The 25,295-nt window shown below is 39.3% G+C and overlaps 1 protein-coding gene across 1 annotated transcript in view; it reads left to right on the forward strand.

The window, feature by feature from the left end:
- LOC122792442 (exostosin-1a-like) overlaps positions 1 to 25,295 on the forward strand; it is an 866,275-nt gene that overhangs the window by 242,545 nt on the left and 598,435 nt on the right. Inside the window, exon 4 of the mRNA XM_044060230.1 lies at positions 5,638 to 5,745. Within this exon, the coding sequence (XP_043916165.1) occupies positions 5,638 to 5,745 (108 nt within the window). The remainder of the gene's footprint in view (positions 1 to 5,637; positions 5,746 to 25,295) is intronic.

A 25,295-nucleotide genomic window follows, 5' to 3' on the forward strand; every position in this document is an offset into this window, starting at 1 on the left:
GTTGCCAAGTTGGTCTAATTAGTGAGAAATTAGGAGAAAAGTGAGAAGGTATGCATGGTTATGTTTTGTCTCACATTCTTCCTTTTGTGTGAGTTTGTGTGACCTCCGAGTTTGTGCATGTGTCTGCACATGCACCCCCATGCTGGGCTGTACAGGGAAGCATCCCTTTTCAAAGAAAAGTTTTTGTGTGTTTTATGACCTAGTGTGTGTCGCTATTTTCAGTTGTGACCTTCCAAGGTGTTAGACATATTGGGGATGATTAATTGTGTATCAGTTGAATAAAACTGCAGTTTTATTCATGGCAGATCTCAAAGTCAGTGCTAGGCCTGAATCTGCAGCAATATAAAGGGATGAAAAGTTACCTTAATTATACACAACCTGGAAGATGGCTGAGAGAGGATACATAACAGAAGCATTTTGCTAGTTCAGTGGAATTAACAGTGTCCAACGGGACAATATCCTTTACAAGAGGAAGCAAACAGAAGGGTGCACAATCCAAAATGCAGTGAAAATATCTTGAAGCAGCAAAGAATATGGGTAGATGGATAGAATACTAGGGTGAATAAGAAGAAGCTTCAGCAGTGAAAAAGAAGAGAAGATTATCTTACTTTGTAAGCAGTTATCATAACTCCATCTCAAGTACTTTGTACACAGCTCTGGTGACCTCATAAAAATTGACACACAATTGGTCCAAAAAAGCAATGTAGTTGAAGACAGTTCCTCAAAATCCACCTGCAGGCTTCCATACAAGTGTTTTTACAGCGGGATGCCCTCTATAAACCCAGCCTTACATTTATATATTTATTTATTGACATTTGATTACCGGGAAAGTCTGACTGGGTAGAAGCCCATTTTCAGAGGAGGCCCAAGGAGAAAAGCTCCAACTTATTTCAAAACATTTTAAAAATAATTTACAGTCTTCAAAAATAAAACAAAATCAAAAGAAAAATAATACAAAAAACACAAACAAAAACTGTATTCTATAAAATATGATGTATTATTGTACTAATTATTAATTATTAATAATTAATTAACTAATGGTGTCATTCTAACCAGTACCTACATCACCTATCCAATAACTATTATCTAAACTCAAACCCACCAATCTCCCTGCCAACAATCTCCCTACACAGTATATCCAACATGCATCCAAGGCCATAGCTTACCCTGTGTCCTTACTGATAAATAGATCCATCACTGAACAAACCATTCCAACCCTGTGGAAAACCTCTTTCATCATTCCCCTTCATAAGGGTGGTCCCTCTACTGACCTTTCTAACTATTGTCTCATTGCAATCCTATCACCCCTATCTAAGATTCTTGAAAAATGTATCCATTGCCAACTCCTTACCCACCTTCTCTCCAATAACCTACTTTCCAAAACTCAACATGGATTTCGTCCATCCCATAGCACCACCATTGCCTTACTTAATTTTACCAACACCATAAATACATACAGAAAGCAAGGCAAGCTAGTCTCTGCTATTTTTCTAGACTTATCCAAAGCATTAAATACAGTTTATGCAATAAAAAACGAAGAAAAAACTAGGAAATAAACAAAAAGGTTGGCTCTAAACCAAGGTGCACTCAAGTTGAAAATGTATTGAAGATAAAAGTAAGCGCTTTTGTACAGGATAATACCTGTACTTATTCAGACAAAAGACAAGACTCGTGTAAAATGCGTCCTGTTTTTTATATAGGTAAATCAGACAGGAGACATAGGGACAGGATGTACGAACGTAAGATGTACGAACATCTATATGCAATTAAGAACAAAAGAGTTGAGAATGCTCTGGCCAAGCATATCATCAATTCACCAGAACATATCTTTGAATTTAGAGTAATTGATAGAGTTGACACTAATGTCAGGGGTGGCCCAACCTCCTTACGATTGGAGAGATGCGAACATTTGTGGCAGCTAAGATGTGATGCATTTAGATATCCAGGTATTAATGAAATTTGCTCCGTAGCATGTATATTAAAACTAAGGAGCCTTATTAGATAAAAGATTTTTGGATGCTTAATTCTTTGATGCAATCAAGCTTGTATGGATGGAATTAATCACATATGCATTTAGTAGCTATACACTTTTATACTTGTACATCTGCTTATGCATTTGTTTACTTTTTTATTGACATATCTTTATATAATTATTTTTATAAATTCAATCAGAGTGTTTTAACTAAAATATTCATATATTTATACAGGTCAATATTCATATATTTATTTCAGTGTTCTTCATATTTAATTGTATTCTGACTATTTTGGTGCTTTTTTGATACTAATTATTTAATTAATCATGTGATACAATTTAATTAGTGATGCATCTTGAGAGGATGTATTTAAAGGATGTTACTTAGTACTGTCTTGCTTTTGTTTGAAGAAGTACAGATATTATCCTGTACAAAAGCGCTTACTTTTATCTGCAATAAATTTTCAACTTGAGTGCACCTTGGTTTAGAGCCAACCTTTTTGTTTATTCAATACAGTTTCCCACAATAAACTCTTATCTTGCCTCTCTGAGCTCAACATGGACACCTCCACATTGCTATGGTTCAAGAGTTACCTTGACAACCGTCTTCAGCCTGTTAAATGGCTCAACTCTCTGTCTTCCCCTCTCCCAGTCACAGTAGGTGTGCCTCAGGGTTCTATTCTTGCCCCCCTTCTTTTTAACATTTTTACTAACCAACTTCATTTGGCCATCACAAATACTGAAATAGTTCAATATGCTGATGACACAGCCCTAATCTGCTCTGCACCCAGGATCCAGCCCCTACAGCAAAAAGCCCAGACATCCTTTATAGATCTTGAAAACTGGTTAAATAAATCTCAACTGATTTTGAATGCAAAAAAAAAAAAAACAACTTATACTATTCCACCCAGTAAAGATTAATGACCTACCCACCTTCTCTATATTGTCAGCCAATAAGACCTCCATCACCCCAGTCCCTGATGCAAAATTTCTAGGAATTACAATTGACCAACAACTAAAATTCAGTAAATATTTATCCCCAACTATCTCCAAAGTCCACAAAAAATTAGGGACCATGTATTGTTGCAAAAAATACCTTACTTCCAAATCTAGAATTGCTATAGCCAGATCACATCTCCTATCAACATTACTTTATGCATCATTAGTACTAACAAATCTAAACAAGTCTGACCTTAATAAACTTTCCACATGTTACAACAAAATCACCAGATTTGCAACCAACACCAAATTTCGTTCCCACCACTGCAATGTCCTTGCTTACTTTACACTGGCTTTTGAATTCCCCAATCTTTTAAGATACCATCAACTCAGTCTGGCACACAAATACTCTGCTACCCAGAGAAACCCCCTGCCCTAACTGGCCTACTATACTTCCATAAATCAAATAGGTAATTATGTTCCACCAACAAAGCCCTGATTGAAAACATTCCATGTAAATACAGCTGTGGTGAATCTCTCTTCCCCAATGAAATTGCTAAAACCTGGAATAGCCTTCCTCCTGACATCAGGCTACAAACTTGCACTCCCACTTTTAAGCAACACTTTAAATTATATTTTCTCACCAACTGGCTATGTTACTGCTATAGTCCACCTTGAACTCTTATTACATTGCAAGAGTAGCATTTCTTTATTCTTCTTGTTAATTATAAGTCCAATTTCTGTACTCAACTTATGCTCTTTTCCTTATGTTCCTAGTGAATACTAATGTGTTAAGGTCACATACTTTTAATCACTAGCTGTCAGCTGTTTTTTATCTAATATTTGTTCTATCCCTAACATATTCAGTAAGTCCTATACACAGCTATCTTCCTACTTTCACTTGTTTAGGCATCTTACATTTTTTGTAATCATCTTACTCTGTACTTGTAAATCTTTTAACTTTTTGGCAACTGTTAATTCGTTTTGACTTTAGCAACTGCAACTGTTATTAACTACTGTTGATTTTCTGCTATGTGGAGCTTTTCTCCCTGGGCCTTTGCTGAAAATGGACACTAGTGTTCAGTCATTATCCCGGTACACAAATGTAAAATAAATAAATAAATAATGCAGTGACTGCTGAACAATGGAGAAATGAGAAACTCTCCATTAAATAACATAGCGATCTCCCATAGATAGCAGTCCCCATTGCCTAAAGAGTAGGTTGTGAGTGTCAGGAAAGGGTGATTTCAGCCACGGGAGTTTGGGCAGTTAGAACCTTATCAGCTGGTCCTCAGTCACTTGTAGGGAAACAGAGTCAGAGTGAGTTCCATATTTAAAAAAGGACAGAGAGACACATGAAAAGAAGTTGACACAGTTTGGGAAATGAGGTTAAGCAACTCAGTGTAAATATAAGGAAGTATTATTTCACAGAAAGAATGGTAGATATTAACTGTTATCCTGAAGACCTTGTAAGTTAAAAACAGTGAAAGAATTCAGGAAAGCACAGATCAGGTTTAAAACCATCCTTAAGATACCTGGGGAATTAAAGCTATTAGATCAGAAGTATCTGTATCTAATCAAATAAACAGAATGGCAGATGATGTGGACCATGCGGACTTCATCTACTGCGTAAAGCAATGATTCTGTAGTTATAGTTTCATAGAGGCTTCCACACAAACATAGAATAATCTTCGAGGGGATGTTCTGAAATCAAAATCACAGTTTAGTTCAGGAAACTGTAGGACAGACCTCAAGGCAAAGTGGACACAAGTTATAAAAATTTATAGCTTGTCCTTTAGACAGGGGTTCAGGGAAGTAAATATTGTGGGAAGAAATATCCAGGGGAATTGTTATGGCTAGGCTTGTATAGGCCCTAGAGCCAATAGCCCTAATACCGACCTATGACAGGCTAATAAGCGACTAGGTGTACAACCAGTTTTTATCTATGAGTATATTGTATGTTTCTTTGTATCAAGATAAATAAGATGCAATTATTTTGACCTCAGACTGCCTAGCAGGTTTTGATAGAAACGTGAATAATGTTTTAGGCCGGTTCTGTATTCCTTATAAATGGCTCCATTGTCTTGTCTTCTTTTTCCTCACTGGTTCCCTTCAGTGACCACTCTAATGTAGTCCATAGAACTATTCATTCCCAGGGATGACCGCTCTTCAGCCTGATTGTTCCACCGTGAAGGAGTTGAGTAAGTCGGGACTATGGTGTCATCATTCGCATGCTGAGGATGCAGATTTTTACCTAAGTCCAGTATTCCCTGCATGTGCCTCTGGTGTCCAAGAGTTCATGTGCATCCATACCTTCATGTGCAATATATTCAGCTGATCCTGCTAATTGTTTCAGATCAAATGCTCCCAAGGGATTACTAGTCTTCACTGTGGACATGAAGAATGTTCCTGGAAATATGTGACCCTACCTCTGCTCCTACCCCTGGAAGCAACAAACAGGCTAAGCATTGTCACTCCTATTCAGCCCAAAACCAGCTCCAGCTGGTGCCTGAGAAAGTAATCAAACTCAAGTCACCTGAATTGTAGTTAGAGCTCTATCCCTGGTAATGAATGACTCCAGTTTCTTGAAATATTAAGTCTATTTTGCTATTCTGAACTTACTTGAAACAGATTTTGCATGTGTGTATTGTACTTGCATTGTTAGATGAATGATGGGGCTGAACACATTTTACTGGGTATTCTGATTGATTTTGGTTTTGTTTTAGGCTGCCTGCATCCCTGTGCTGCTCAGTAATGGTTGGGAACTACCATTCTCTGAGGTCATCGACTGGAGTAAGGCTGTGATTGTAGGAGATGAGCGACTGCTGCTACAGGTAAAGCTCTTATGATATTTTGCCATCTTTAGTTTTCTGTGTTCCAAAAAATTTAGTGGTATTTCAGTCAAGTTATATGTCAGCGTGCGTGCATTTGCGCTATATACACACAAACACAGAGAGAGAGAAAACATGTTTGTGTGTGCTTATATATATATATATATATATATATATATATATATATATATATATATATATATGGTTCGAAATTCAGTAACTCGAGACTGTAAAGTCGAAAACCCATAAGCGCAAATCTGCATAAGAGCAAATTCAAATATCTCGAATTCGCACTTATGCATGTCAGCTATGGAATGGGAAATGTGTGAGTTGGGATGTTTTATGGAAGTGAAAGTAAGTGAGTCTATGTGTGTGTGTTTTGTAAGTTGTGTGTGTGGGTTTTGGGTAGGGAGGTGGGAGTATGAGTGTGAGTGTTGGATGTGTCTGTATTTGTGTGTGTGCAAGGCAGTGTGTCTGTGTGGTGTTTTTTATTTTGTGTATTAGTGCGATCTCGGAGTTAGAATATATAAGTAGGGGGTGTGGGGATGCAGGGGAGCCTGCCCCCCTGCGTGCATGTAGTGTAGGGCTTGTAGTTTGTGATGTGAGTTGTACGGTGTGCATGTTGTGTGGTGTATGTGTTCTATATGTTCGGGTTTTTTGTTTTCGTGCTTGTGAGTTTCAGGATTTTTGTTGGTTCGACTTTACAGTCTCGAGTTACTGAATTTTTGAGTATTCAGTAATTCAAGATTGTGAAGGGGAACCAAATATATACACACACACACACACACACACATACATACATACTGTATGTATATATATATATGTGTGATGTGTGTCTACACACACACACACACACACACAGACAAGCAAACATAGATGCATATATGTCTTTTTGTCCATTCAGGTTACTTTGTAAAAACCTTTTTCTTATGTAACATTTAAGTAGTTAATTGTCTAATTACCTTTCATAGTCTTTACTTAAACATTTTTTCTCAGGCCACACATTTGTTTTCATCTCCATTGCCACCCCCCCCCCCCCCGCTAAATGCCTACTTGTGCACCAGATTTCAATGATAGTACCTGTTGTTGCATACCTTTTAAACTGTTGCCTGCTGTGTACACTCATACATGGTAGAATATGAAAAGCAGTCACAATGGCTCATTTTGGTATAATTATCAAACTGAAGTCAGCTTTTTGATAGGCTGACAGCAGTTGGTATATTGGTGCATGGTCATTTCTTTGTGTTATTCTTTGTATGTAGAGGTATTTCATTGTTTTGTGTGCAGTGTCACTAGGCGTCAGCTACTGAAGCTTAAAGGTAAACATTCATGCAGGTGTTCCCCTACGTATATGGGTCCTTCTCCTCCCAGTCTTATTAGTGGCACTGCCACCACCTTTTTTCAACTAGCCAATAGAATGCAAATCTGCATGTACTGGAAGGAGCACACTTCACCTCACCCACCTCATCACCATTCCAGTGACTTTTGGACATTATAGCTACTTATAAAATGGGAGTACTTAAGTTCAGTAGTCGATTGAATTTGGTAGGTTAGTAAGGGATGCTTGCTTTGAAGAGTTAACTATGAAATTGAGTCACACATTGATCTGCAGAGAAATGGCGACATAAAGCATAACGGATTCTCCTGAAAAACTCACCACTCCAGCCTTTCATTATTTTATTTTCACACTGAGGAATTGCTGTCAGTGTACCGACTACTGTAGTTTCACTTGTAGATGCCCCCTTCCCAACTAGTGACACAGCTGCTACCCTCCTGCATGTTCCAGCCTTGTTTAAAATCATGTCAGGGGTGTGGCAAACAACCTAAACCTTTTTGTTTATAACAGATTGCTGTCATGGTGGAAAATCAGACTGATGTCCTGGTAAAGTGTATAAAATGACCTTTGGTCATGCTAAAGCCTATCCTGGAGGAGCAGATACAGCAGCCAGCAGTGTGTTGTGCTGTATCTACGGCACTGGGTACATTCCAGGGGCTGGGAAATTATCCTCTCATTTTCCTACACATGGATTAGACTGCATAGCCAAATATGTGCAGTTTGAGAGAGATCCTACAGGGATCAGACAGGTAGCAACGGCTTGGAGAAGCACAACCAAGGTAACTGCAGGATGGAGAGGAGGGGGTACTGGTACTAGCCTGAAAATTTAGAGATATATTCAGTAAAAAGTACATGATAGTGGCCCTTAAAAATACTTTGGGGTTGATGGGGAATAGATCACAGAGCACAAAGTGTTTGAGATTATACATTATTCAGCTTAGGAGTCAGCACTTTGGCCTAGGTAATAAGAAATTATTTTTCTCAAGACAGATGTGAGAATTAGGAAATAAGCTGTGAAAGTGAGTAGCTGGACACAAGCCTGAGGAATTACTCAGGAGATCCTATATACATGGAAGGGATAGAGAAGCCCTGGGATAGGAGGGACATCATTTAACTGCTAGTGGCATTCAAAATCCCATGATAAAAACAAGTGAATGAATGACTGACTGATTATGTGACTTTAGGTGTAGTTGGATAATTATGTACCTCAGCATTATAAAGATGAACAGTAAGATTAGAGTGTATTAGATGTTGGAAGCAGACAGTAGGGTGAACCTTGTATCTGTCACTCAAAGGCAGGTCTTGTAGAAAAGTATTTGCGACCTGGCATTGTGTGTCTATTTGTTGAAAAGGAACTTAAATGGAACAGCAGGACAATGAAGTAAAAGGAAATGAGAACTGAAGGACATTGAAGTGACTGGAAATTAGAGCAAGTTAATGATAAGGAATGAGGTGAATCCTTCTGTGATAAGTTTATGCTACCATTAAGTGCACTGTACAGTTAGGAGTATTCCACATAGTATTAGTCTGGGAGAAAACAGAGGGCAAGAACTGACAATTGTGATGCCAGTGACTCCAGTATACTACATTCCGGGTGACATACTTTGTTATGGGTTACCACCTGTCCCACTTTGCGAGGGACAGTCCCTCTTTGGGCAGTTGTGTCCTGCAAAAAAATTGTAAAAATGGCAAATGTCCTGAGATTTTAGGACAAAATTATTTCCTCTATTTTATGTAATTGTTGCATAAAACAGTAATTCTGTATCTGAAACACCTAAATGTTATAAGAAACACAATAAGCAACTAAAATGCTACAATAAGCTTTTATTTAGGCAAAAAAGTGAAGTTCTGTCCTTTGTACTGGCCGTGGATATGTTTCGGCCTGCAAAATCACAAATTTGTGCCAATAATGTCCCACTTTGGGCATTTGAAAAGGTGGCAACCCTAACTTTGTTGGAATGGGATGAAAGCTATATAACCCATTTACACAAATAACGGTGATGCAATTGCAGTAATCTGGATGAGAAAAACTTTCATATGAAGCAGACGATGCAGCAGATATATTATAGGACAATCCCGAAGCCAAGTGCGATAGACTTTCTTCATAGGGAATAATATATGCCTTACAGTGAAGGTTTATCGCCAGGTGTCAGTGTATGTGGTGCCGGGCTGCACTGATGAACATGTACTCTGAAATTGTTTTAAATACTCACAAGTCAGGGGTGACTGCCAGAATATTCATACTCATTCAGTATGTCGTTTGTAGATCAGTGCCACTACTGACTGATTTAAACCTGGAATGTAAAGAAATGCTAGTGTTTGCACCCTGAAAGATCTTAAAAACTTTAAGAAGATTTTTGATGTATTTTTATATATGGGAAGTTTATAATAACAGAGCTTAACTTAGCAACATGCTACCTTATAAAAATACTGTAGATCTCAACTGTTTTTATGCCAAATGGTGTGTTATACCTTTAGTGCTAAAGGCAGCTAACTGTTGCAAGAATGTTGTTTATAAGCTTTTTTTTATTTTGTATATTTATTTAACACGTAAGTGAACCAGACTACAAGTGCCATCTTTTCAGCCATGACCTAGTACAGTAATAGAAAAAAATAAATTCAAAATATAAGGTTAACAGATAATCAGATGAAGTAGGTAATATCAGTAAATTATATAAGACATACACTGAGCAAAATTTATAAAATGTAAAACCCAAAGGAAAAAATTAAATAATGTACAACTTATTCCATTTAAGGTTAAACCCCATGTAATCACATCCATGTGGAAATACAAGAATATATGATCAAGTGAATATTGCCAACTAAGTTAGAGCTTTCTGCTTAAGATAGGTTTTGAGTTACATAATAAAGAAAAACAAATTATTTACTTTCCTTATTTTACTTGGTAGGGAGTTGCAGAAGTATGAGAGTCTAATTGAGTTGATGAAGGTGGTTAATGAATAAAACAGGCAACTCAGGACAGATACTGCAGGTATGGGATGATCACATATTAGCCTTGAATTATTTAATTAATTGACAGTTGATAAGATAAGATGCAGGGGGGAATTTAATAAAGCCTACATGGTCTTTTTTGCTGTGTAAACAACATGTCACACTGCTTACACGAAAGTAAGCAGGTTTGTGATCCAGTAAGCACTGCTGGGCATGCATGTGCCAACACAGAAACTTCTATTGCATGCAAATCACTTCATAACCAGGTGAATCTCATGCAAATGAGGCAGGTAGAGTGATCCAGCAAGCAGATAGGCAGCCCTGCAGACCCCGTGTCAGTGAGCATGGAAAAATTCAGTGTGCAGGACTGTAGACAGACAAAAGGAGCTGTAAAAATGTAGGTAGGTAGACAGAAATGGCATAGCACACACACAGATACGAGCAAAACTATCCTCTGTGTTCCAAAGGTTGCAGTAAATATGTTAAAATATTTTTTAATAATCTTGGCATGTTTGTGCAGCACGTTGTAGTGTGCAAATATGCTTTATTTAAAAAAAAGCATGGAAAAATCAAATGTTAATGTAATGAGACAGAAATGTATTACAGGACCCTGCGTGGAGTGTCTACAGTGGTGCACTGGTGCTGTTGCTAACATGGTAGGGCTTGGAAGCATGTAGTATCCAGGTTGTGAGCACAGATCCCTCTGCAAATGAGGTGTTATTACTGAATAGCATAATGGGGGTAACTGTGTCCGCAAATCCCCACTGTGTAGGCAGAGAACCATGTTGGTGTGCACAGAGGAGGTAGCTGACATCAGGAGAGGGTGTTCCACTAACGTCTGAGCTGATTGGAGCATAGCTGCTCCTCTTTGCACTGCATGGCACCATGCTGAGTGTGCAAGTTTGGGGGGGGGGGTGTATGCACTGACTGCTAAGCAGTGTTTACCTATGAGGCGCATATTTGCATGGTGTGCAGCAGTGCTCAGAGTATCTAAAAGGCCACTGATGTGTTAATTAATGTTGATCCTTGCTTAATTTCAACTAGGGGCATTAAATGATGTCAGTGATATATTAGGCAGGTACACTGCATCATAGGTAGCCAATCACGCAGACAGCACATACAGTAGAGAACTATAAAGTATGCATGCACCCTACAATATGATTTTTCCCCCATACTCTGCACCATTGGAGTACAGTCTTAGGAATTTTAACTGAGATAATGCTAGGGGCTGCTGCAGGTCTGCTACATTTGTATGTGTTAGATGTTAAAGTCAATGCTGCTGCTGCTGACAATAGGCCTAGACAGAGAAAGTGTTCAGGCAGGGATATCCTACAAGAACTCACTAAGCTCTGTTGTCCTCAACCCAGATTCAGATCCAACAGAGGGGGACCCATCCCAGTGGAAACAAAGGTATGTGTAGCCCTTAGCATAATAGCCACAGATACCTTCCAAAGACCACCTGGAGACATGATGGGGGGGTCTCACAGGCATCAGCATCCAGGGTACTCCCACCAGTTCATAGATGCCATGCTACCACATGCTGGTGAGCACATATATTTTCCCCTCACCTCTTAGGAGAGGGCCAGCAATATGCAGCACTTCTACCATGTAGCACACTACCCTGAGGTGCTGGGTGCCATAGTTTGTAGTCACGTACAAATCAAGGCACCACCTGGTGAGGAGGGTAGAATCTACGTCAACCACAAAGGGTACCACTCCAACTGCCAGGTCGTGTGCAGTGCCTAGGGCATTGTCATGAATGTGTGTGCTGGCAGCCCTGGCAGGTATCACAACTCCCATATCTGGCACACATCACAGCTGTACCAGATGCGTGCTAGGGAGGACATCCCAAACTGCCATTTAGTGGGGGAAGCTAGCTGTGCACTGGAACTGTGGATGATGACACCCGTCAGAAATGCACACACACCCATGGAAGATTGCCATAATGAGGCACACGCACAAACTAGGAACATCATAGAGCATGTGTTTGGGTTGCTGTAGTCACGGTTCCGGTGCCTCAATATATCTGGTGGAGCCCTGCAGTACTCTCCAGCCACATGTGCACATATGTGCGCAGTATGTGCCATGCTACACAAAATGATCCTGCAGAAGCAGCTGCAGCAGGATCAGCATAGGGAAGGGATGCACAGCTCCCCACTAATGCCTAAGTCACCACAGCCGCACTCAAAGGAGGACTCAGAGGAGGAGCCCCCCTGATGATGTCCCTGTGCCCAGTATGCCCTGGCATTGGCTAAGAAAGAATGTATAGCACATTAACTGGCATCCTAACACCCTAGGAACTGACACTTACTTCTACTCACATACATGTATTAAAATAGCTGATGCCAGGCAACCCACACAACCTGTACCTATCCATGTATTGGCTGTGTACCACTTGCATCACACAGAGTCAGCCCTGAACTACCATTCTATCAATTGCTGCATTCTCAAGATAAGTTTCTAACATACACACTAATTGTAAGGATTACTATCATAAGGTATAGTATGTATGGATCGGCTGCTGTTATGCAAGGAAATATAGTGGGCTGTTTGGTCAGATTTAACATCCACATGGGACAACTGAAAACCAGTCCAATAGTATGTGTTCCTTAATAGTCACTAGGCCTCATGATTGGAATATTCACATCATCAGGCAAATGAGATGTTAAACAGCAGCCACGCATGATATGTGGACATCTATCTACCCAAGCTGATCATGTGCTGTTGTTCCCCCACCCCCAATACAGCAGTGTACCATATAACCACTTTAACAGAAAATCAGCTATGGTATATCAGTGGACCAGGCAATCTCAGGCCTGTAACATAGCACTCACACATTGTATGTCTCTCTTCATGCAGGATAACAATGTACATATTTATGCTTTTGAATGTGTGATGAATAACTCCTCTCTGTCTGGTGACCTGAGTGGCTCAGTGGACTAGGGAAGCTAGCATGTGTGATGGTATTGATGGTTATAATCTGGAATTACTCACATCTTTTGCATGTGAGGTAGTAGTATGTTGGTGTTTTCACAGAATGTCATGCCTCCCAACATCTTAGTGCAAGAAATCTGGACAAAGCCAGAAAGATTGGGGGGAGAAAGGCCCAGACATAGGGACAGAGTTTAAATATTGGTCACATAGACCCAGACAGTTGCTGGAATTATATGTGTTAAATTATTACTTATTTTCTGATGGATATAAAGTCTGACACACAATTGTTTGTCTGTAGTTAGTAGAATGTATTGATGTCAACATTCAGTAAAGCACCAGAAGACCACAAATGTGTGAGGAACCGACTAAACATATGAGGCAAAACTATGGACATTCTGTGAAAATCAGGACAGTTGAGAGGTATGCAGACTGTCAGTCCGTTGGTGTGGTGGTACATTACCAACTGCAGTCACAGATTAAGTATGGCACACAGCTGGAGAATGCTGTGGACATTGAGTGAAGTGTAGTACTGCAGAAACAGGGGTGGATGTTTGTCTGTAACATACAAAATCCCAGACTGGAATACAGGTAGGTGTGGACAGGAGTCACCGTATAAGTACTGACCGTCCCACTGGGCATGCCCTTACACTTAGTAAAAATGAGTGCAATTCTGTTCGCCCTTCATTTAAAAGACCAGTTTAGTAAAAATGAGCGCATTTCTGTTCGCCCTTCATTTAAATGAACTGTTATGTATAAATGTCTATATATACAGACACACATGTATATATATCCATCTGTCAGTATCTCTCTCTCACATGCATGGTATAGCTATCCCTATGTAGTGTCAAATAGATATATATTGAGATATATATATATATATATATATGTAGCTATATATGTGAAAATGGTGCATAGACTCCCCCATATATCTACAGAACACATATACATATCATACACACACACTGCTACATTTATATATACATCCCTGTTATATACAGAAATGTGTGTGCGAATGTCTGCATTGTCCAAAATACTTTCAATGTTGGTAATTCTTTAACAGTATGCTTATTAAAGCTTACTTGCATCTTACAGTTTCAGACAAGGCTACCTGATGGTCATTAAAGCATTGCTACTTAAACACAGAGCAACAGGCACTGCAACAACATGCATTTTCTGAATAAGAAGCAGCATAAATCAACAGTATAAAAATATGACAGAAAACCAGAACATTCTACAAAATCAAGGACAAATGAAAATCCACTGTAGTACTTGTGTCTACCTTGGATGGGTGGATACTCTGCACACTTACACTGAATAACTGCTCCTTGCCTTGCTTGGACTCATCCAGAGTCACTACGTAGAGGAGTGGGGTGCAACACGTATGTCACAATTTGAAATGTCTCTGGCTGACACTGATGGCCCTGACACATTTTTCATACCTCTCAACCTCAGAGCAAGAAATCTGGACAAAGCCACAAACAGAAGTGGGCAAAGGCCAAAAAATAAAGACAGTTGTTAAATATTGCTCTTATAAGCTTAGAAAGATAATAGAATAGTAGGTCTTGCGTTAGTATGAATTTTTGGAAGGATATGAAATCTGAAACTCAAATGTCTGTCATTATTTTCTAACTTCAATCTTTAATGATCTGCCATTAATTTGCCAGAAAACCACACTTTTATGAAAAATGGACTAAAATGTGATGCAAAAATATAAAATAGTCACACAATACAGCTGGGAACCTGTCAAAGAAGGGACACTTTTTTTAATATTAGTACTGTTAACTTGAGCAGCTGACAAAAGATAATCTACATGCATTTCTGAAATTAAAAGTAATCTATAACTCTGATCATTACAATTATTTACTAATTGTAAACCCTCCACATTTTCTTCCAAATTTGCAATTTTGTGGAGGGATTATTAGGGGGAGAGCAACATTTTGAGCCAAAATCGAGGACAGTTGAGAGGTCTGGATATACCTAATTCTATAAAGTGATTTATTTGCCTCTTAATGCAGGAAAACAGGACAAGGCCAAATATATTTGGGAAAGATACAAACAGTACTAAAAATTGCTCCTGTATAAACTTAAGACAGTTGACAGAATAATAGGTTTTGCTTTAGCATGCATTTTTCTGAAGGGTATGAAGTCTAAAACTAAATGTCTGTCATTATTTAGTGACTTCATTCCTAAATGATTTGCCAGAGGCAAACCACAAATTTCATGAGGAACAAACCAAAGGTTTGCAAAAATCTGGCTAGTTGAGAGGTATAGTTCAGCCGGGGCTGTTTGAGTTTGCCACCCTTCCCCCTCACAAAATCATGGTCGAATGGCGCCTCCCCTTTGCAGCTATTCTAATCCCAATTCTAATCCCATTACTTGGCTATTTTGCCCCATTTACCATAAAGACTGTAATGTGCATATTGCTTTACTTTTACGATGATCTGGATTTCATTTAAAAGTTTTACTTTACATTTTACAGCGCAAACACTAATAGACATCTGCTAAACAAAACAATGCACTCTCCCAATGTAAATAGACTTAGCATTAAAACCTATCTGCCCTTGAAACTCATATTCATTGAAACAGCATTGAAACCCACATTTAAAGAAAATACATCTGGTCTGTGGCAGCTAAAGATTAACTTTGGACTGTTTTCATATCATAGGCCTCTTGCACAGGAAACATACAAGTCTTCTTTGATACACCTGCCTGATTGTATTACATTATATTCCTTGTATAATGTAGTACAGTTGTTAGAGGGCATTTTAAATTTATTATTTTGAACATTTTCCAGTAAACAATGAAACAAAATGCATGCATCAATAATGACAGAACTGCCCAGTTCAGAACATTTCCATCATAATCCTCCAGGTTAGTGGCACAGCACGAAGCATCAGAGACTATCCATGTGCAACTAACAGTGGGTAAAACTGCCTTCCAGTTTATAGCCTGCTACAGACCACCCTCCCAAACCCAGGAACCCCAATTGGCCTTCCTGAGAACACTGGAAAATATGAAGGTCTCTCCAAACACCATTATATTGGGTGACTTCAACTACCCAAACATAGACTGGGAGCATTACTCTAGCTCCATCACCCTAGCCCAAAGGTTCCTAGAATTTATAAACTCAAATGCTATGGAACAACTTGTTACCACTCCCACAAGAGGGGAAAACATACTGGACCTGATCATCACCAACATGGGGACTCTATGCTCCAGACCAGAAGTGTATCCCTCACTGGTAAGATCAGACCATAAACTAATCTCACTGGATATTCACATCCCGACCCCACCCCCTGCCCAGAAAACCACAGTGAAGAACTTCTCTAAAGCAAATTTCACACTCCTCAAAACCGAGGTGGGAATCCTTCAAAGCCCCCGGGCCTGTGGTAAATACGGCCCAGACCGCAGAATCCTTTATAAACACATTCTATGAACACCTTCAGGAAAGCATGGATCATGCAATCCCAAACAAAACCAAGACCCAGTCCTCCAAAGGCAGACGTCCTGTCTGGTGGACCCCAGCCATAAACAAACTATACAATAGAAGGAGGAAGCTACTACATGATAGAGCAAAATCCCAAAAAGGGAAGGCATCTCTGATCAGTATTAGCAAAAAACTATGGGCACTCATAAAATCGTCTAAGGCCAGCCTAGACAGAAAAAGTGCACAGGACACTAAGGATAATCTCAAGGCTTTCTTTAGTTATGTTAGGAACCTGGGTGGGAATTCCCGGATATACTCAGAATTAGTCCAAAATGACAAAAAATACACCGAACCCACAGACATTGCCAACATCCTAGCTGACAGGTTCAGTGCAAACCCCCCCCCCCCTCACCAGAAGGGCAAATATCTATCCCAGCAGAGTGCTTGCCCCCCTGACATCTCAAATGCTCAGGTAAGAGCCGCCCTCTCCAAAGCAAAAAACACAGCATCAATGGGATCAGATGGTTTCCCGGGCTGCCCTACATGAACTCCAAGAAGAGCTAAACCCAAACATAAAACTACTGTTCAATCTCAGCCTTACTACAGGATATGTACCCAAAGAGTGGCATGCAGGAACAGTGGTCCCTCTCCACAAAGGTGGTGCCTCAACTGATCCTGGAAACTATCGCCCCATAAGCCTGACTAGCTTGGTCTGCAAAGCTATGGAAAGGATCATCATGGACCTCATAAATAAAGATATTGGGGACCTACAGACACTGGATCCTACCCAGTTCGGCTTTGTTACGGGCAGATCCTGCCTCTTAAACCTGGTCGATTTCTTTGAAACAGTCACCAAGGCCATTGACGAGGGGAAGGTGGTCCACACAGCCTACCTGGACCTCGCAAAAGCCTTCGATACAATACCCCACTCGGGCATTATAGATAAGCTCACCAGCTTAAATATAAACCCCTATGTCACTAGATGGGTTGCAAACTGGCTCAAGGACAGAACCCACATGGTTAGAATTGCTGGAGCCATGTCAGACTCCAAATCAGTTACAAGTGGCGTCCCACAAGGCTCAGTCATGGGACCTCTCTTGTTCGGTATATATTTCTCGGAGGTACAGGCCAACACGGAAGGACTGTGGCTGACCAAGTTCGCAGATGACTGCAAACTGGGCGCCATAATCGACTCTCCAGTCGACACAAGCATCCTCCAAAAGGGCCTCATAGAAACAGACAATTGGTGCCAGAACCATAGCCTCAAGCTAAACGCCAAAAAGTGTATAGTCATCCCCTTTGGCAAAAACAAAGTGCCCACAAATTACCACATAGATGGTAATCCATTAAGTACAGAAGAAGTAATTAGGGACCTGGGGACCCAAGTTGATAGCAAGCTCTCATTTGACAACCGCGTGGCCAAAGTGGTTAGAAAAACATTTTATATAGCCCACCTAATCATGAAGGGATTCACATCTAGATCAGGGGAGGTCATCGTGCCTCTTTACTCATCCCTCATCAGGCCCATAATTGAGTACAATGCCCCTTTTGGGATGTACCTTACCAGACACCTGCAGCAACTGGAAAGACCCCAAAAGTACCTCACCAAGAAGATCAAAGGGCTCAAACAGATGCCATATGCTGCCCGGTTAAAGAAACTCCAGCTCTACTCAGTGGCATACCGCCTGCTCAGAGGCGATCTGTGCCTGACATATAAAGCCATGTCCAACCCAAAATTAATGGACATGCTGCACCTCAGAAAATCCAAATCCCATCGAGCTACATGCTTGAGAGACTTGAACCTCAGCACTGAAATAAATAGGACATGCTGGAGGGACAGATTCATAACCCAGAGGCTCCCTTCATTCTGGAATAAAATCCCAGTCCAGGTTAGGCAGAGTCCCTCATTGACTCTCTTCAAGAGAAATCTTGATGAGTGGATGGGAGATCGTAGGTTTACGCCGGGTATCACTTGTCACTGTTAGACAGAGGCACAGTATACTAACCTCGAAAAAGGGCATTGCAAAATTAATTTAAAATGGGTGGCAAAAGCCAAACGCACTCTGACTAGGCTTATAAATGCCCTAGGACAGATATCCTCATATGAACCTATGATCCTATGAACCTATAAAAGTCTACTCAAACTTCAACAATCAACCAGTATCAGTAAATATATACAATCTCCGCAGAAATAACAGTCATCTAAATAATTCCACATTAAAGAAATATGTAACTAATGAAGAGGTTGCTGCTAGCAAACAACTTTATATTTCATTGTTTCATCTGTTGACCTTAAGGAATAAATTGCATGTGTTGCATTAAAAAATGATAAGCTAGTAATATTGCAATAGGGGATGGATGGCAATCTGATAACAGGTTCATTGTTACTAGGTATCTCCGCCAAAGAGGACATTCTCAGGACTGCAGCATCCACCCCCTTTAAAAGTAGAACACAGTACAGTATCAGCAATGCATCTATATACTGTGGGAGTAGAACCCCCACAGCCTTTTGCATCAAAAGCTAGTATACTACCTGTTGTACTCTTAACAATGCAAGCAAACTTAGCATAAGCAGCACTAAACTTCTCTTCAAGCTCTCAACCCACCCCTTGTAAAATCCACTCGACACTTAACTGTATCTCTCAACTTTGAAGCACAAGAAATCTGGAAAAAGCCAAAATTTATGAGGAACAAAAGTCCAAAAACTAGGGACACATTTTAAACATTGCTTGTATAATATTGGAAAGTTGCTAGAATAAAATGCTGTGTTACCACCATGCATTTTTCTGCCAAGACTTGGGCCCAGGACCCTGTGCACTACAGCTAGAGCAACATACCACTATGTCGTATCAGCTATTTTTGGAAGACAGGTATACTGAAACGTAAATGGTTGTAATTTAGTAAATTCAGTTCTCACCATAGCTCTCAACCTGTTAGCACAAAACACCTAGACAAAGCCAATAATAGGGAAATACAGCACCAAAAATAGTGACAAATTTCAAATATTGATCTTATAAACAGAAAATTGCTAGAATAAAAAGTTTTGTGTTACCACGTACTTTCTGAAGAATATGAAGTCTGAAATTCAAATGCCTGTCATTAGTGAATTAAAAATGCAGAAAACCACAGATTTTATGAGGAACAGATCAGAACAAAATTGAGGCAAAAATTTCACAAGTGTTGGTGGGTAGGGCATTCAAGCTGTTGCTACCTCCTCCCAAGGTACAGGGTTTGAGTCTAGCCACCAGGTATTTCTTGAGTTTTCTCTAGCCAGCAGGTGTAGGGCATTACACACACACACACAGTTACTAGAAGATTTAACTGGTTCAGACATTTTATTTATTTATTTTACATTTGTTGACTGGGAGAGTCCAACTGGGTACAAATCCATTTTCAGTGGAGGCCCAGGGAGTAAAGCTCCAAAGAACAATTCATTACAGACAAAAAAACAAAAAAAAAAACATAAGGACAAGACTTTGATATACAATATCTTTTAGAAGATAGGATACATTAATTTTCTACTATATAGTATTAACATTAGAAGCTATTGCAAAGCTTGACATTCTTGGAATAGTTTACAATATTTCTTAGAAGGTAGGAAACATTCATTCACTATTTGATAGTATTAATTTTAGAAGCTTTTACAAAGCAAGATATTGCTAGAGTAGTTTGTTATCAAAGGAAAGAAGAAAGAGAAGAAGAAAGGCTACTTGAGAGCAATTGATTTTGGGTATAGATTTGAAGGACAGTACATTTATATATAATATGTCTTAAAAGTTAGGATACCTATTTCTGGTACTATATGGCATTAATTTGAGAAGATGGTGGAAAGCACACCGATCTTGGGATAGTTTACAATAAGCTCTAGAGAGTCAGGATGTGTAGTTAACAGTCTTAAGTGGATATAATGTTCTAAAATGGTTAGTTTAAAAGTCATAATTAAATTATGTGAACTTTCAAACATGCGATGTTAGTCAGGGGGGATGCAGAAGCATAGTTGGTTATTCATGAAGTGAGTTTTGACTAGTTTCTTGAACTGGGTGGGGGATTTGCCATCAGTTATATGGGCAGGAAAGGAATTCCAGGTATTTGAAATATAATGGCTGTAGATAGACTTACCAGCCTCATTGTTATATTTGGTTACTTTGTGGAGGTTTTGTGTGCTAGATCTTAAAGGTCTGGTAGTTATATACGGCTAAAAAAGATTTTGTAAGGCTGGGGTGTTATCAGAGTGATGTATTATTTTGTGGGCTACTGATAGTTGATTGACTTGAAGTAGTAGTGGTAGTTCTAACCAATTGAGGTTGTAGCGAATTTAGCTAGCTTATTATAACAACTGTCAAGTTTGTTTAGGTCAAATTTGCAGAGATTTGTAAGCACGGGGGAGGCATACAGTAAGGTGGATAGTAGGCGAGTCCTTGCTACTGTAATTTTTGGAGTGGTTGATGAGAATTTTTTTATTGCGATACAGTAGACCAAGTTTTTTATGTACTTTTTTATGGTTATGGAACTATATAGGCCAAATCTAAGGCGATTATCTATTTCGACCCCTAGAAGCTTGGTATGACTTGGGGTAATTGTGGTATTGTTATTAGAGGAGATGATGAGACTATTGGAGGGAGGTGTAGATCTTTGGGAGCTAAAGAGTAGTAGTTTTGTTTTACCTGGGTTCAAAATGAGGCTTTGTTTGGTGATCCAAGTTTCGGCTAGGGAAAAACATTCTTGTGTTAGGGAGTGAAGGAGGTCTATTGTTTTGGCTGTACATATTATGGTGGTATCATCTGCATATTGCACTATTGGGCCTTTGTGAATATTGGATGGAAGCTGATTGATGAAAAGGGTAAAAAGCAGTGGTCCCAGGATGGAGCCTTGGGGTACCCCTAGGGAGACTGGTAGGGAGATAGAGAGTTGGTTTTGCCACATTGCAGCTTGTTGCCTTCCCTCTAGATAGTTTTTAAACCAGGAGATGACAGGGATGGTAAGGTTTAGAGTGGATAGTGAGAGAAGGAGTTTAGTATGGTTAACCATATTGAATGCTTTGGTTAAGTCTAGGAATGTGGTGGATATAAGGAGTCCATTGTTTCTGTGCTTATTGATGATGTTAGTGAATGCTGTGAGTGCAGTGGTGGGGCTGTGAAAGGGTCTAAAGCCATGTTGTTGTGTTGCTAGTAGTTTATTTTCTAGTAGGTATTTCATTAGTTGCCTGTGTATTATCTTCTCTAAAATTTTAGAAAATGGGGATAGTATGGCTATAGGGCATTAGTTGTTGAGTTCAAGGGAGGTACCCCCTTTATGTAGTGGGATATGTGATATTTTCCTTAGCTGGGGTACTGTACACTTGGAGATGGATCTGTTTATTAGGATGGAGACAGGATATGCTATGGCTTCTGCGGCTAGTTGGAGGTAATTTATCAGCGGCTAGAGAGGTTGGTTTGAACTTACGTAGCAGTTTTTCAATGGATTTGGTTGGTTCTGGGTGGAAGCTGAAGTTGGGGCAGTTATTTGTTGTGAATGGGGGGTGTATTTGCAGGGGTGGGGATGTTGTTATAGGGTTGGTTGTTTGCAAATGCTTGGATAGTTTCAGTAAAAAATGTATTAAATTGCATGAGGATATTGTCTTGGTTATTTTCAATTTTTGGGGTGGGGGTTGTAGTTTTACCTGGTTGTAGAATAGACTTAATTGCTGCCCAGAATTTTTGTGGGTTGTTGCTGTGTTTATCCTGTAGTTTTTGGTAGTAGGATGTTTTGTTTGTTTTGGTAAGTTGTTTGGCTTTGTTACGTAGTTCAAGGTATTTTTGTTGGATTGGGATTTGCTGTTGCGGTAGTTAGTCCAGGCTTTGTTTCTTTTTTTAAGGGAGATTTTTGTATCTGGGGTTATCCAGGGGGCATATTTAGTTTTAATAGGTGCATGCAATAAGATTTCACCTCTTCTACTGACTAGTCCCAGTCAAATTATTTTACACAGTCCTTCAGCAAATGTATAAGTGACAAAAAGTTTATCATACCAAGATTTATGTGATCAGGTGTCAAACCACAAGACAATCCACACTGCGTGTATCATGGAAAACATGCCTCTCAGTTTATGTGCTCAAAAAATCAGGGACAAAAGCCAAACATAATTTTGGGTGGGGAGAAAAGGTCCAAATCCAGGGAAATGTTTTCAAATATTCATCTAATTTACTTACAAACTTCAGAGAACAACACGTTTTACATCTGCATTCATTTTCTGAAGAGTGCGAGTTATGAAACACAAATTTATGGCTTTATTTACTAACTATAATCCTCAACAATTTACCAGACATTCTGTAATTGTATGAAAGACAGGGTGAAAATATGAGGGAAAATTAAGGAGAGTTGAGAGCTATGATGGAAGTTGTTTATACTGTTGATATTAGTAAAGTTGGCAAATTGCTCTAAGAAGCGGAGCAGTGAGGTAAGTAAGTAGAATTATGGAAAGCAAAGTGACCTAGAGTTCTGGTAGGCTGGTTCAGATTTTTTGGGTTTAGGTATCCCTAATTAGAACTGGTTGGGTTTTCACATCTCTGCAACTATGGTGGTAAAGAGATACCATAACTGGTTTAGAATCAGATTAAGGCTAGTCTGAATGGGCATCTTAAAATTTAAGCTATGTGGGACAGTTTGCTCTGTGGTAAAATATCCATCTCACAATAAGCAGCATAATACCTCAGTGGCAAGATCTCCGCCTCACAACTCTAGCATGTGGGTTCAAGCCCAATTTCTGGAGACTGTTGAGTTAATATGTTCTGCCAATATCAATATTGTTTTACTACAAATGCTCTGGCTTCTTCCCACCTCCAAAGAACATGTTGCTTGACTGGCTACACTAAATTGTCCATATTGATTGTTGCTATTGCTATTGACTGTAGCTGACAATGGTCCATGGACCAGCCCACTTAACAGGGTAAAGAGTGAACTTTAAAAATTTTAAACGTCATGCCAAGAAAAAGGAGTAATGGACTGTTCTCATTTAAAGGGAAAATAACTGACTTTTGCTAAGGAAATAAGCGAGACTTCAACAGATGGAAATTAGATTCTTTGGGTTCACAGAGTAAAAGGCAATTAAAATGAGGACAGGTGCACAGGTGATGAGATAGCAGTCAAGTTTAATGAAATAAACCACAGTGCCATTGTATGCTGAAACAAAAACTGCTTACAGCGAAAGTTTTAATGAGATTCTGATATTCAGAAAAAATGTACTTGCACACTCACATAGTGCTGAAGGGTGCATAAACATGCTCATGTCATGCTGAAGGACATACCTTATCCAAGTAGCCAGAGTGACCTGCAGTAAATATTTGCAGCATTTTCTGTGATCTTTCAAGCTTTCATATTTTAATAATACTTGCCCACATTTCATTCTACACCCCAGCTTATCAGTAGCTAACAAAGTAGTCCTTTGCACAAAAAAGCTATGCAGCATGCCACAGACCCTCAAAGCTGGGTAACAGTATTGCTGGCCACATTAGAATACCAAGACTAAAACTAGGTCCAGAAATAAAGGCCCACGTCATACCTCTTGTAACCAATTGCAGAGATAAAGGCCCATATTATGCGTTTTGTAATCCGTGTCAACAAAAGTGACAAGTTATCATCGCCCATTTTTCACTGATTTGGCAATTAGAGCTATAGGATAGGGTAAAATGAATGGCCAAGAAAAAACTGTCACGAAAGAAAAAGAAAACTGGAATCAGATGACAGCTTTGAACCTACAGTCAAATGTAGAGTATTGCTTATGGGTGACTGTAGTATAAAGGCAACAAAATACAAGAAAGAAAAAAAAATTGCAAGTCTAACTGTTGAAGTATTGAATGGGAAGGTGCAAGAGAACTATAATATCTTGTATATTAATTACATTTTAGTAAGTGAGGAGGTCCAGTTGAGTCAGACACCTTTTACCATGGATAAACAGGAATTAAAATACAGAAAATATTAAATGCCACTATTATTTAAATATGTGCCAGCTTACTAGCAAAGTAAATTTTCTGTCATGCTCTGTGATACCTTAATCTTTCATCTTAAAATTGGGAGATGTGTGCATCCCTAGTAAGAAGGGAGAGAAAAAGGAAGGCAGGAAGAAGCATCTCTTATGGAATTTGAAAATCGCCATCAAACACAGCCAAAATGTATAATATGGAAAGTAAACATCATTAGTTCCTTAACGTAGTCCAATGTATTGTGAGGCAGGGTGATGGGGGTGAAGAAGAGATGAAAAACAGATGGAAAACAATAATGATGATGACATAGAGTGCTTTACCTTCTTTAGTATAATGCCAGGATGCACTACTAAAGCAGATATACAGTACAGAAGCATTGGCATGCGCACTTCCCAGTGTGAGAAAATACAATGGAGTTTAACAGAGAAAAGTGACAGGAAGTGAGAAGAGGTGAAAATATCGGCGGCCTTCCTCAAGGAAGGACTGAAGAACAGAACAAAGAATGGTATTAACAAATAATAAATTAAGTAGTGTGGGAAAATAAAACATTCAGCCTAGATAAAGAAAGACATAAGAGGGGCGAACGACAAGAGGAGGAGGAATATACATACCCTGCTGCTTCACAGAATTTCATGCCTTAGACAGTACATATATATATATGTGTGTGTGTGTGTGTGTGTGTGTGTGTGTGTGTGTGTGTGTGTGTATAAATAAATAAATATATAAATACGAGACAACCACCTCTATCTCATCTGCATATATTGCAGTATTACGTGTGCTTTCATATTGACATTACTCCATAAAGTATATGCCTTGGAAGAAGAAAATGGGCAAAATATAACAGAAGTGCAACCCTTAATGTAACTGGCCAGGTAAGTTTGTTGCCACCAACATATGCAAAGACATTTCCTTCACTCTGAAAAGTACAATGTCTTTCAATTATGTTTAA

The sequence above is a fragment of the Protopterus annectens genome, chromosome 1.part2 (genome assembly GCF_019279795.1).
Source record: "Protopterus annectens isolate FY-2018-M chromosome 1.part2, PAN1.0, whole genome shotgun sequence".
NCBI classification, from domain to species: domain Eukaryota; kingdom Metazoa; phylum Chordata; order Ceratodontiformes; family Protopteridae; genus Protopterus; species Protopterus annectens.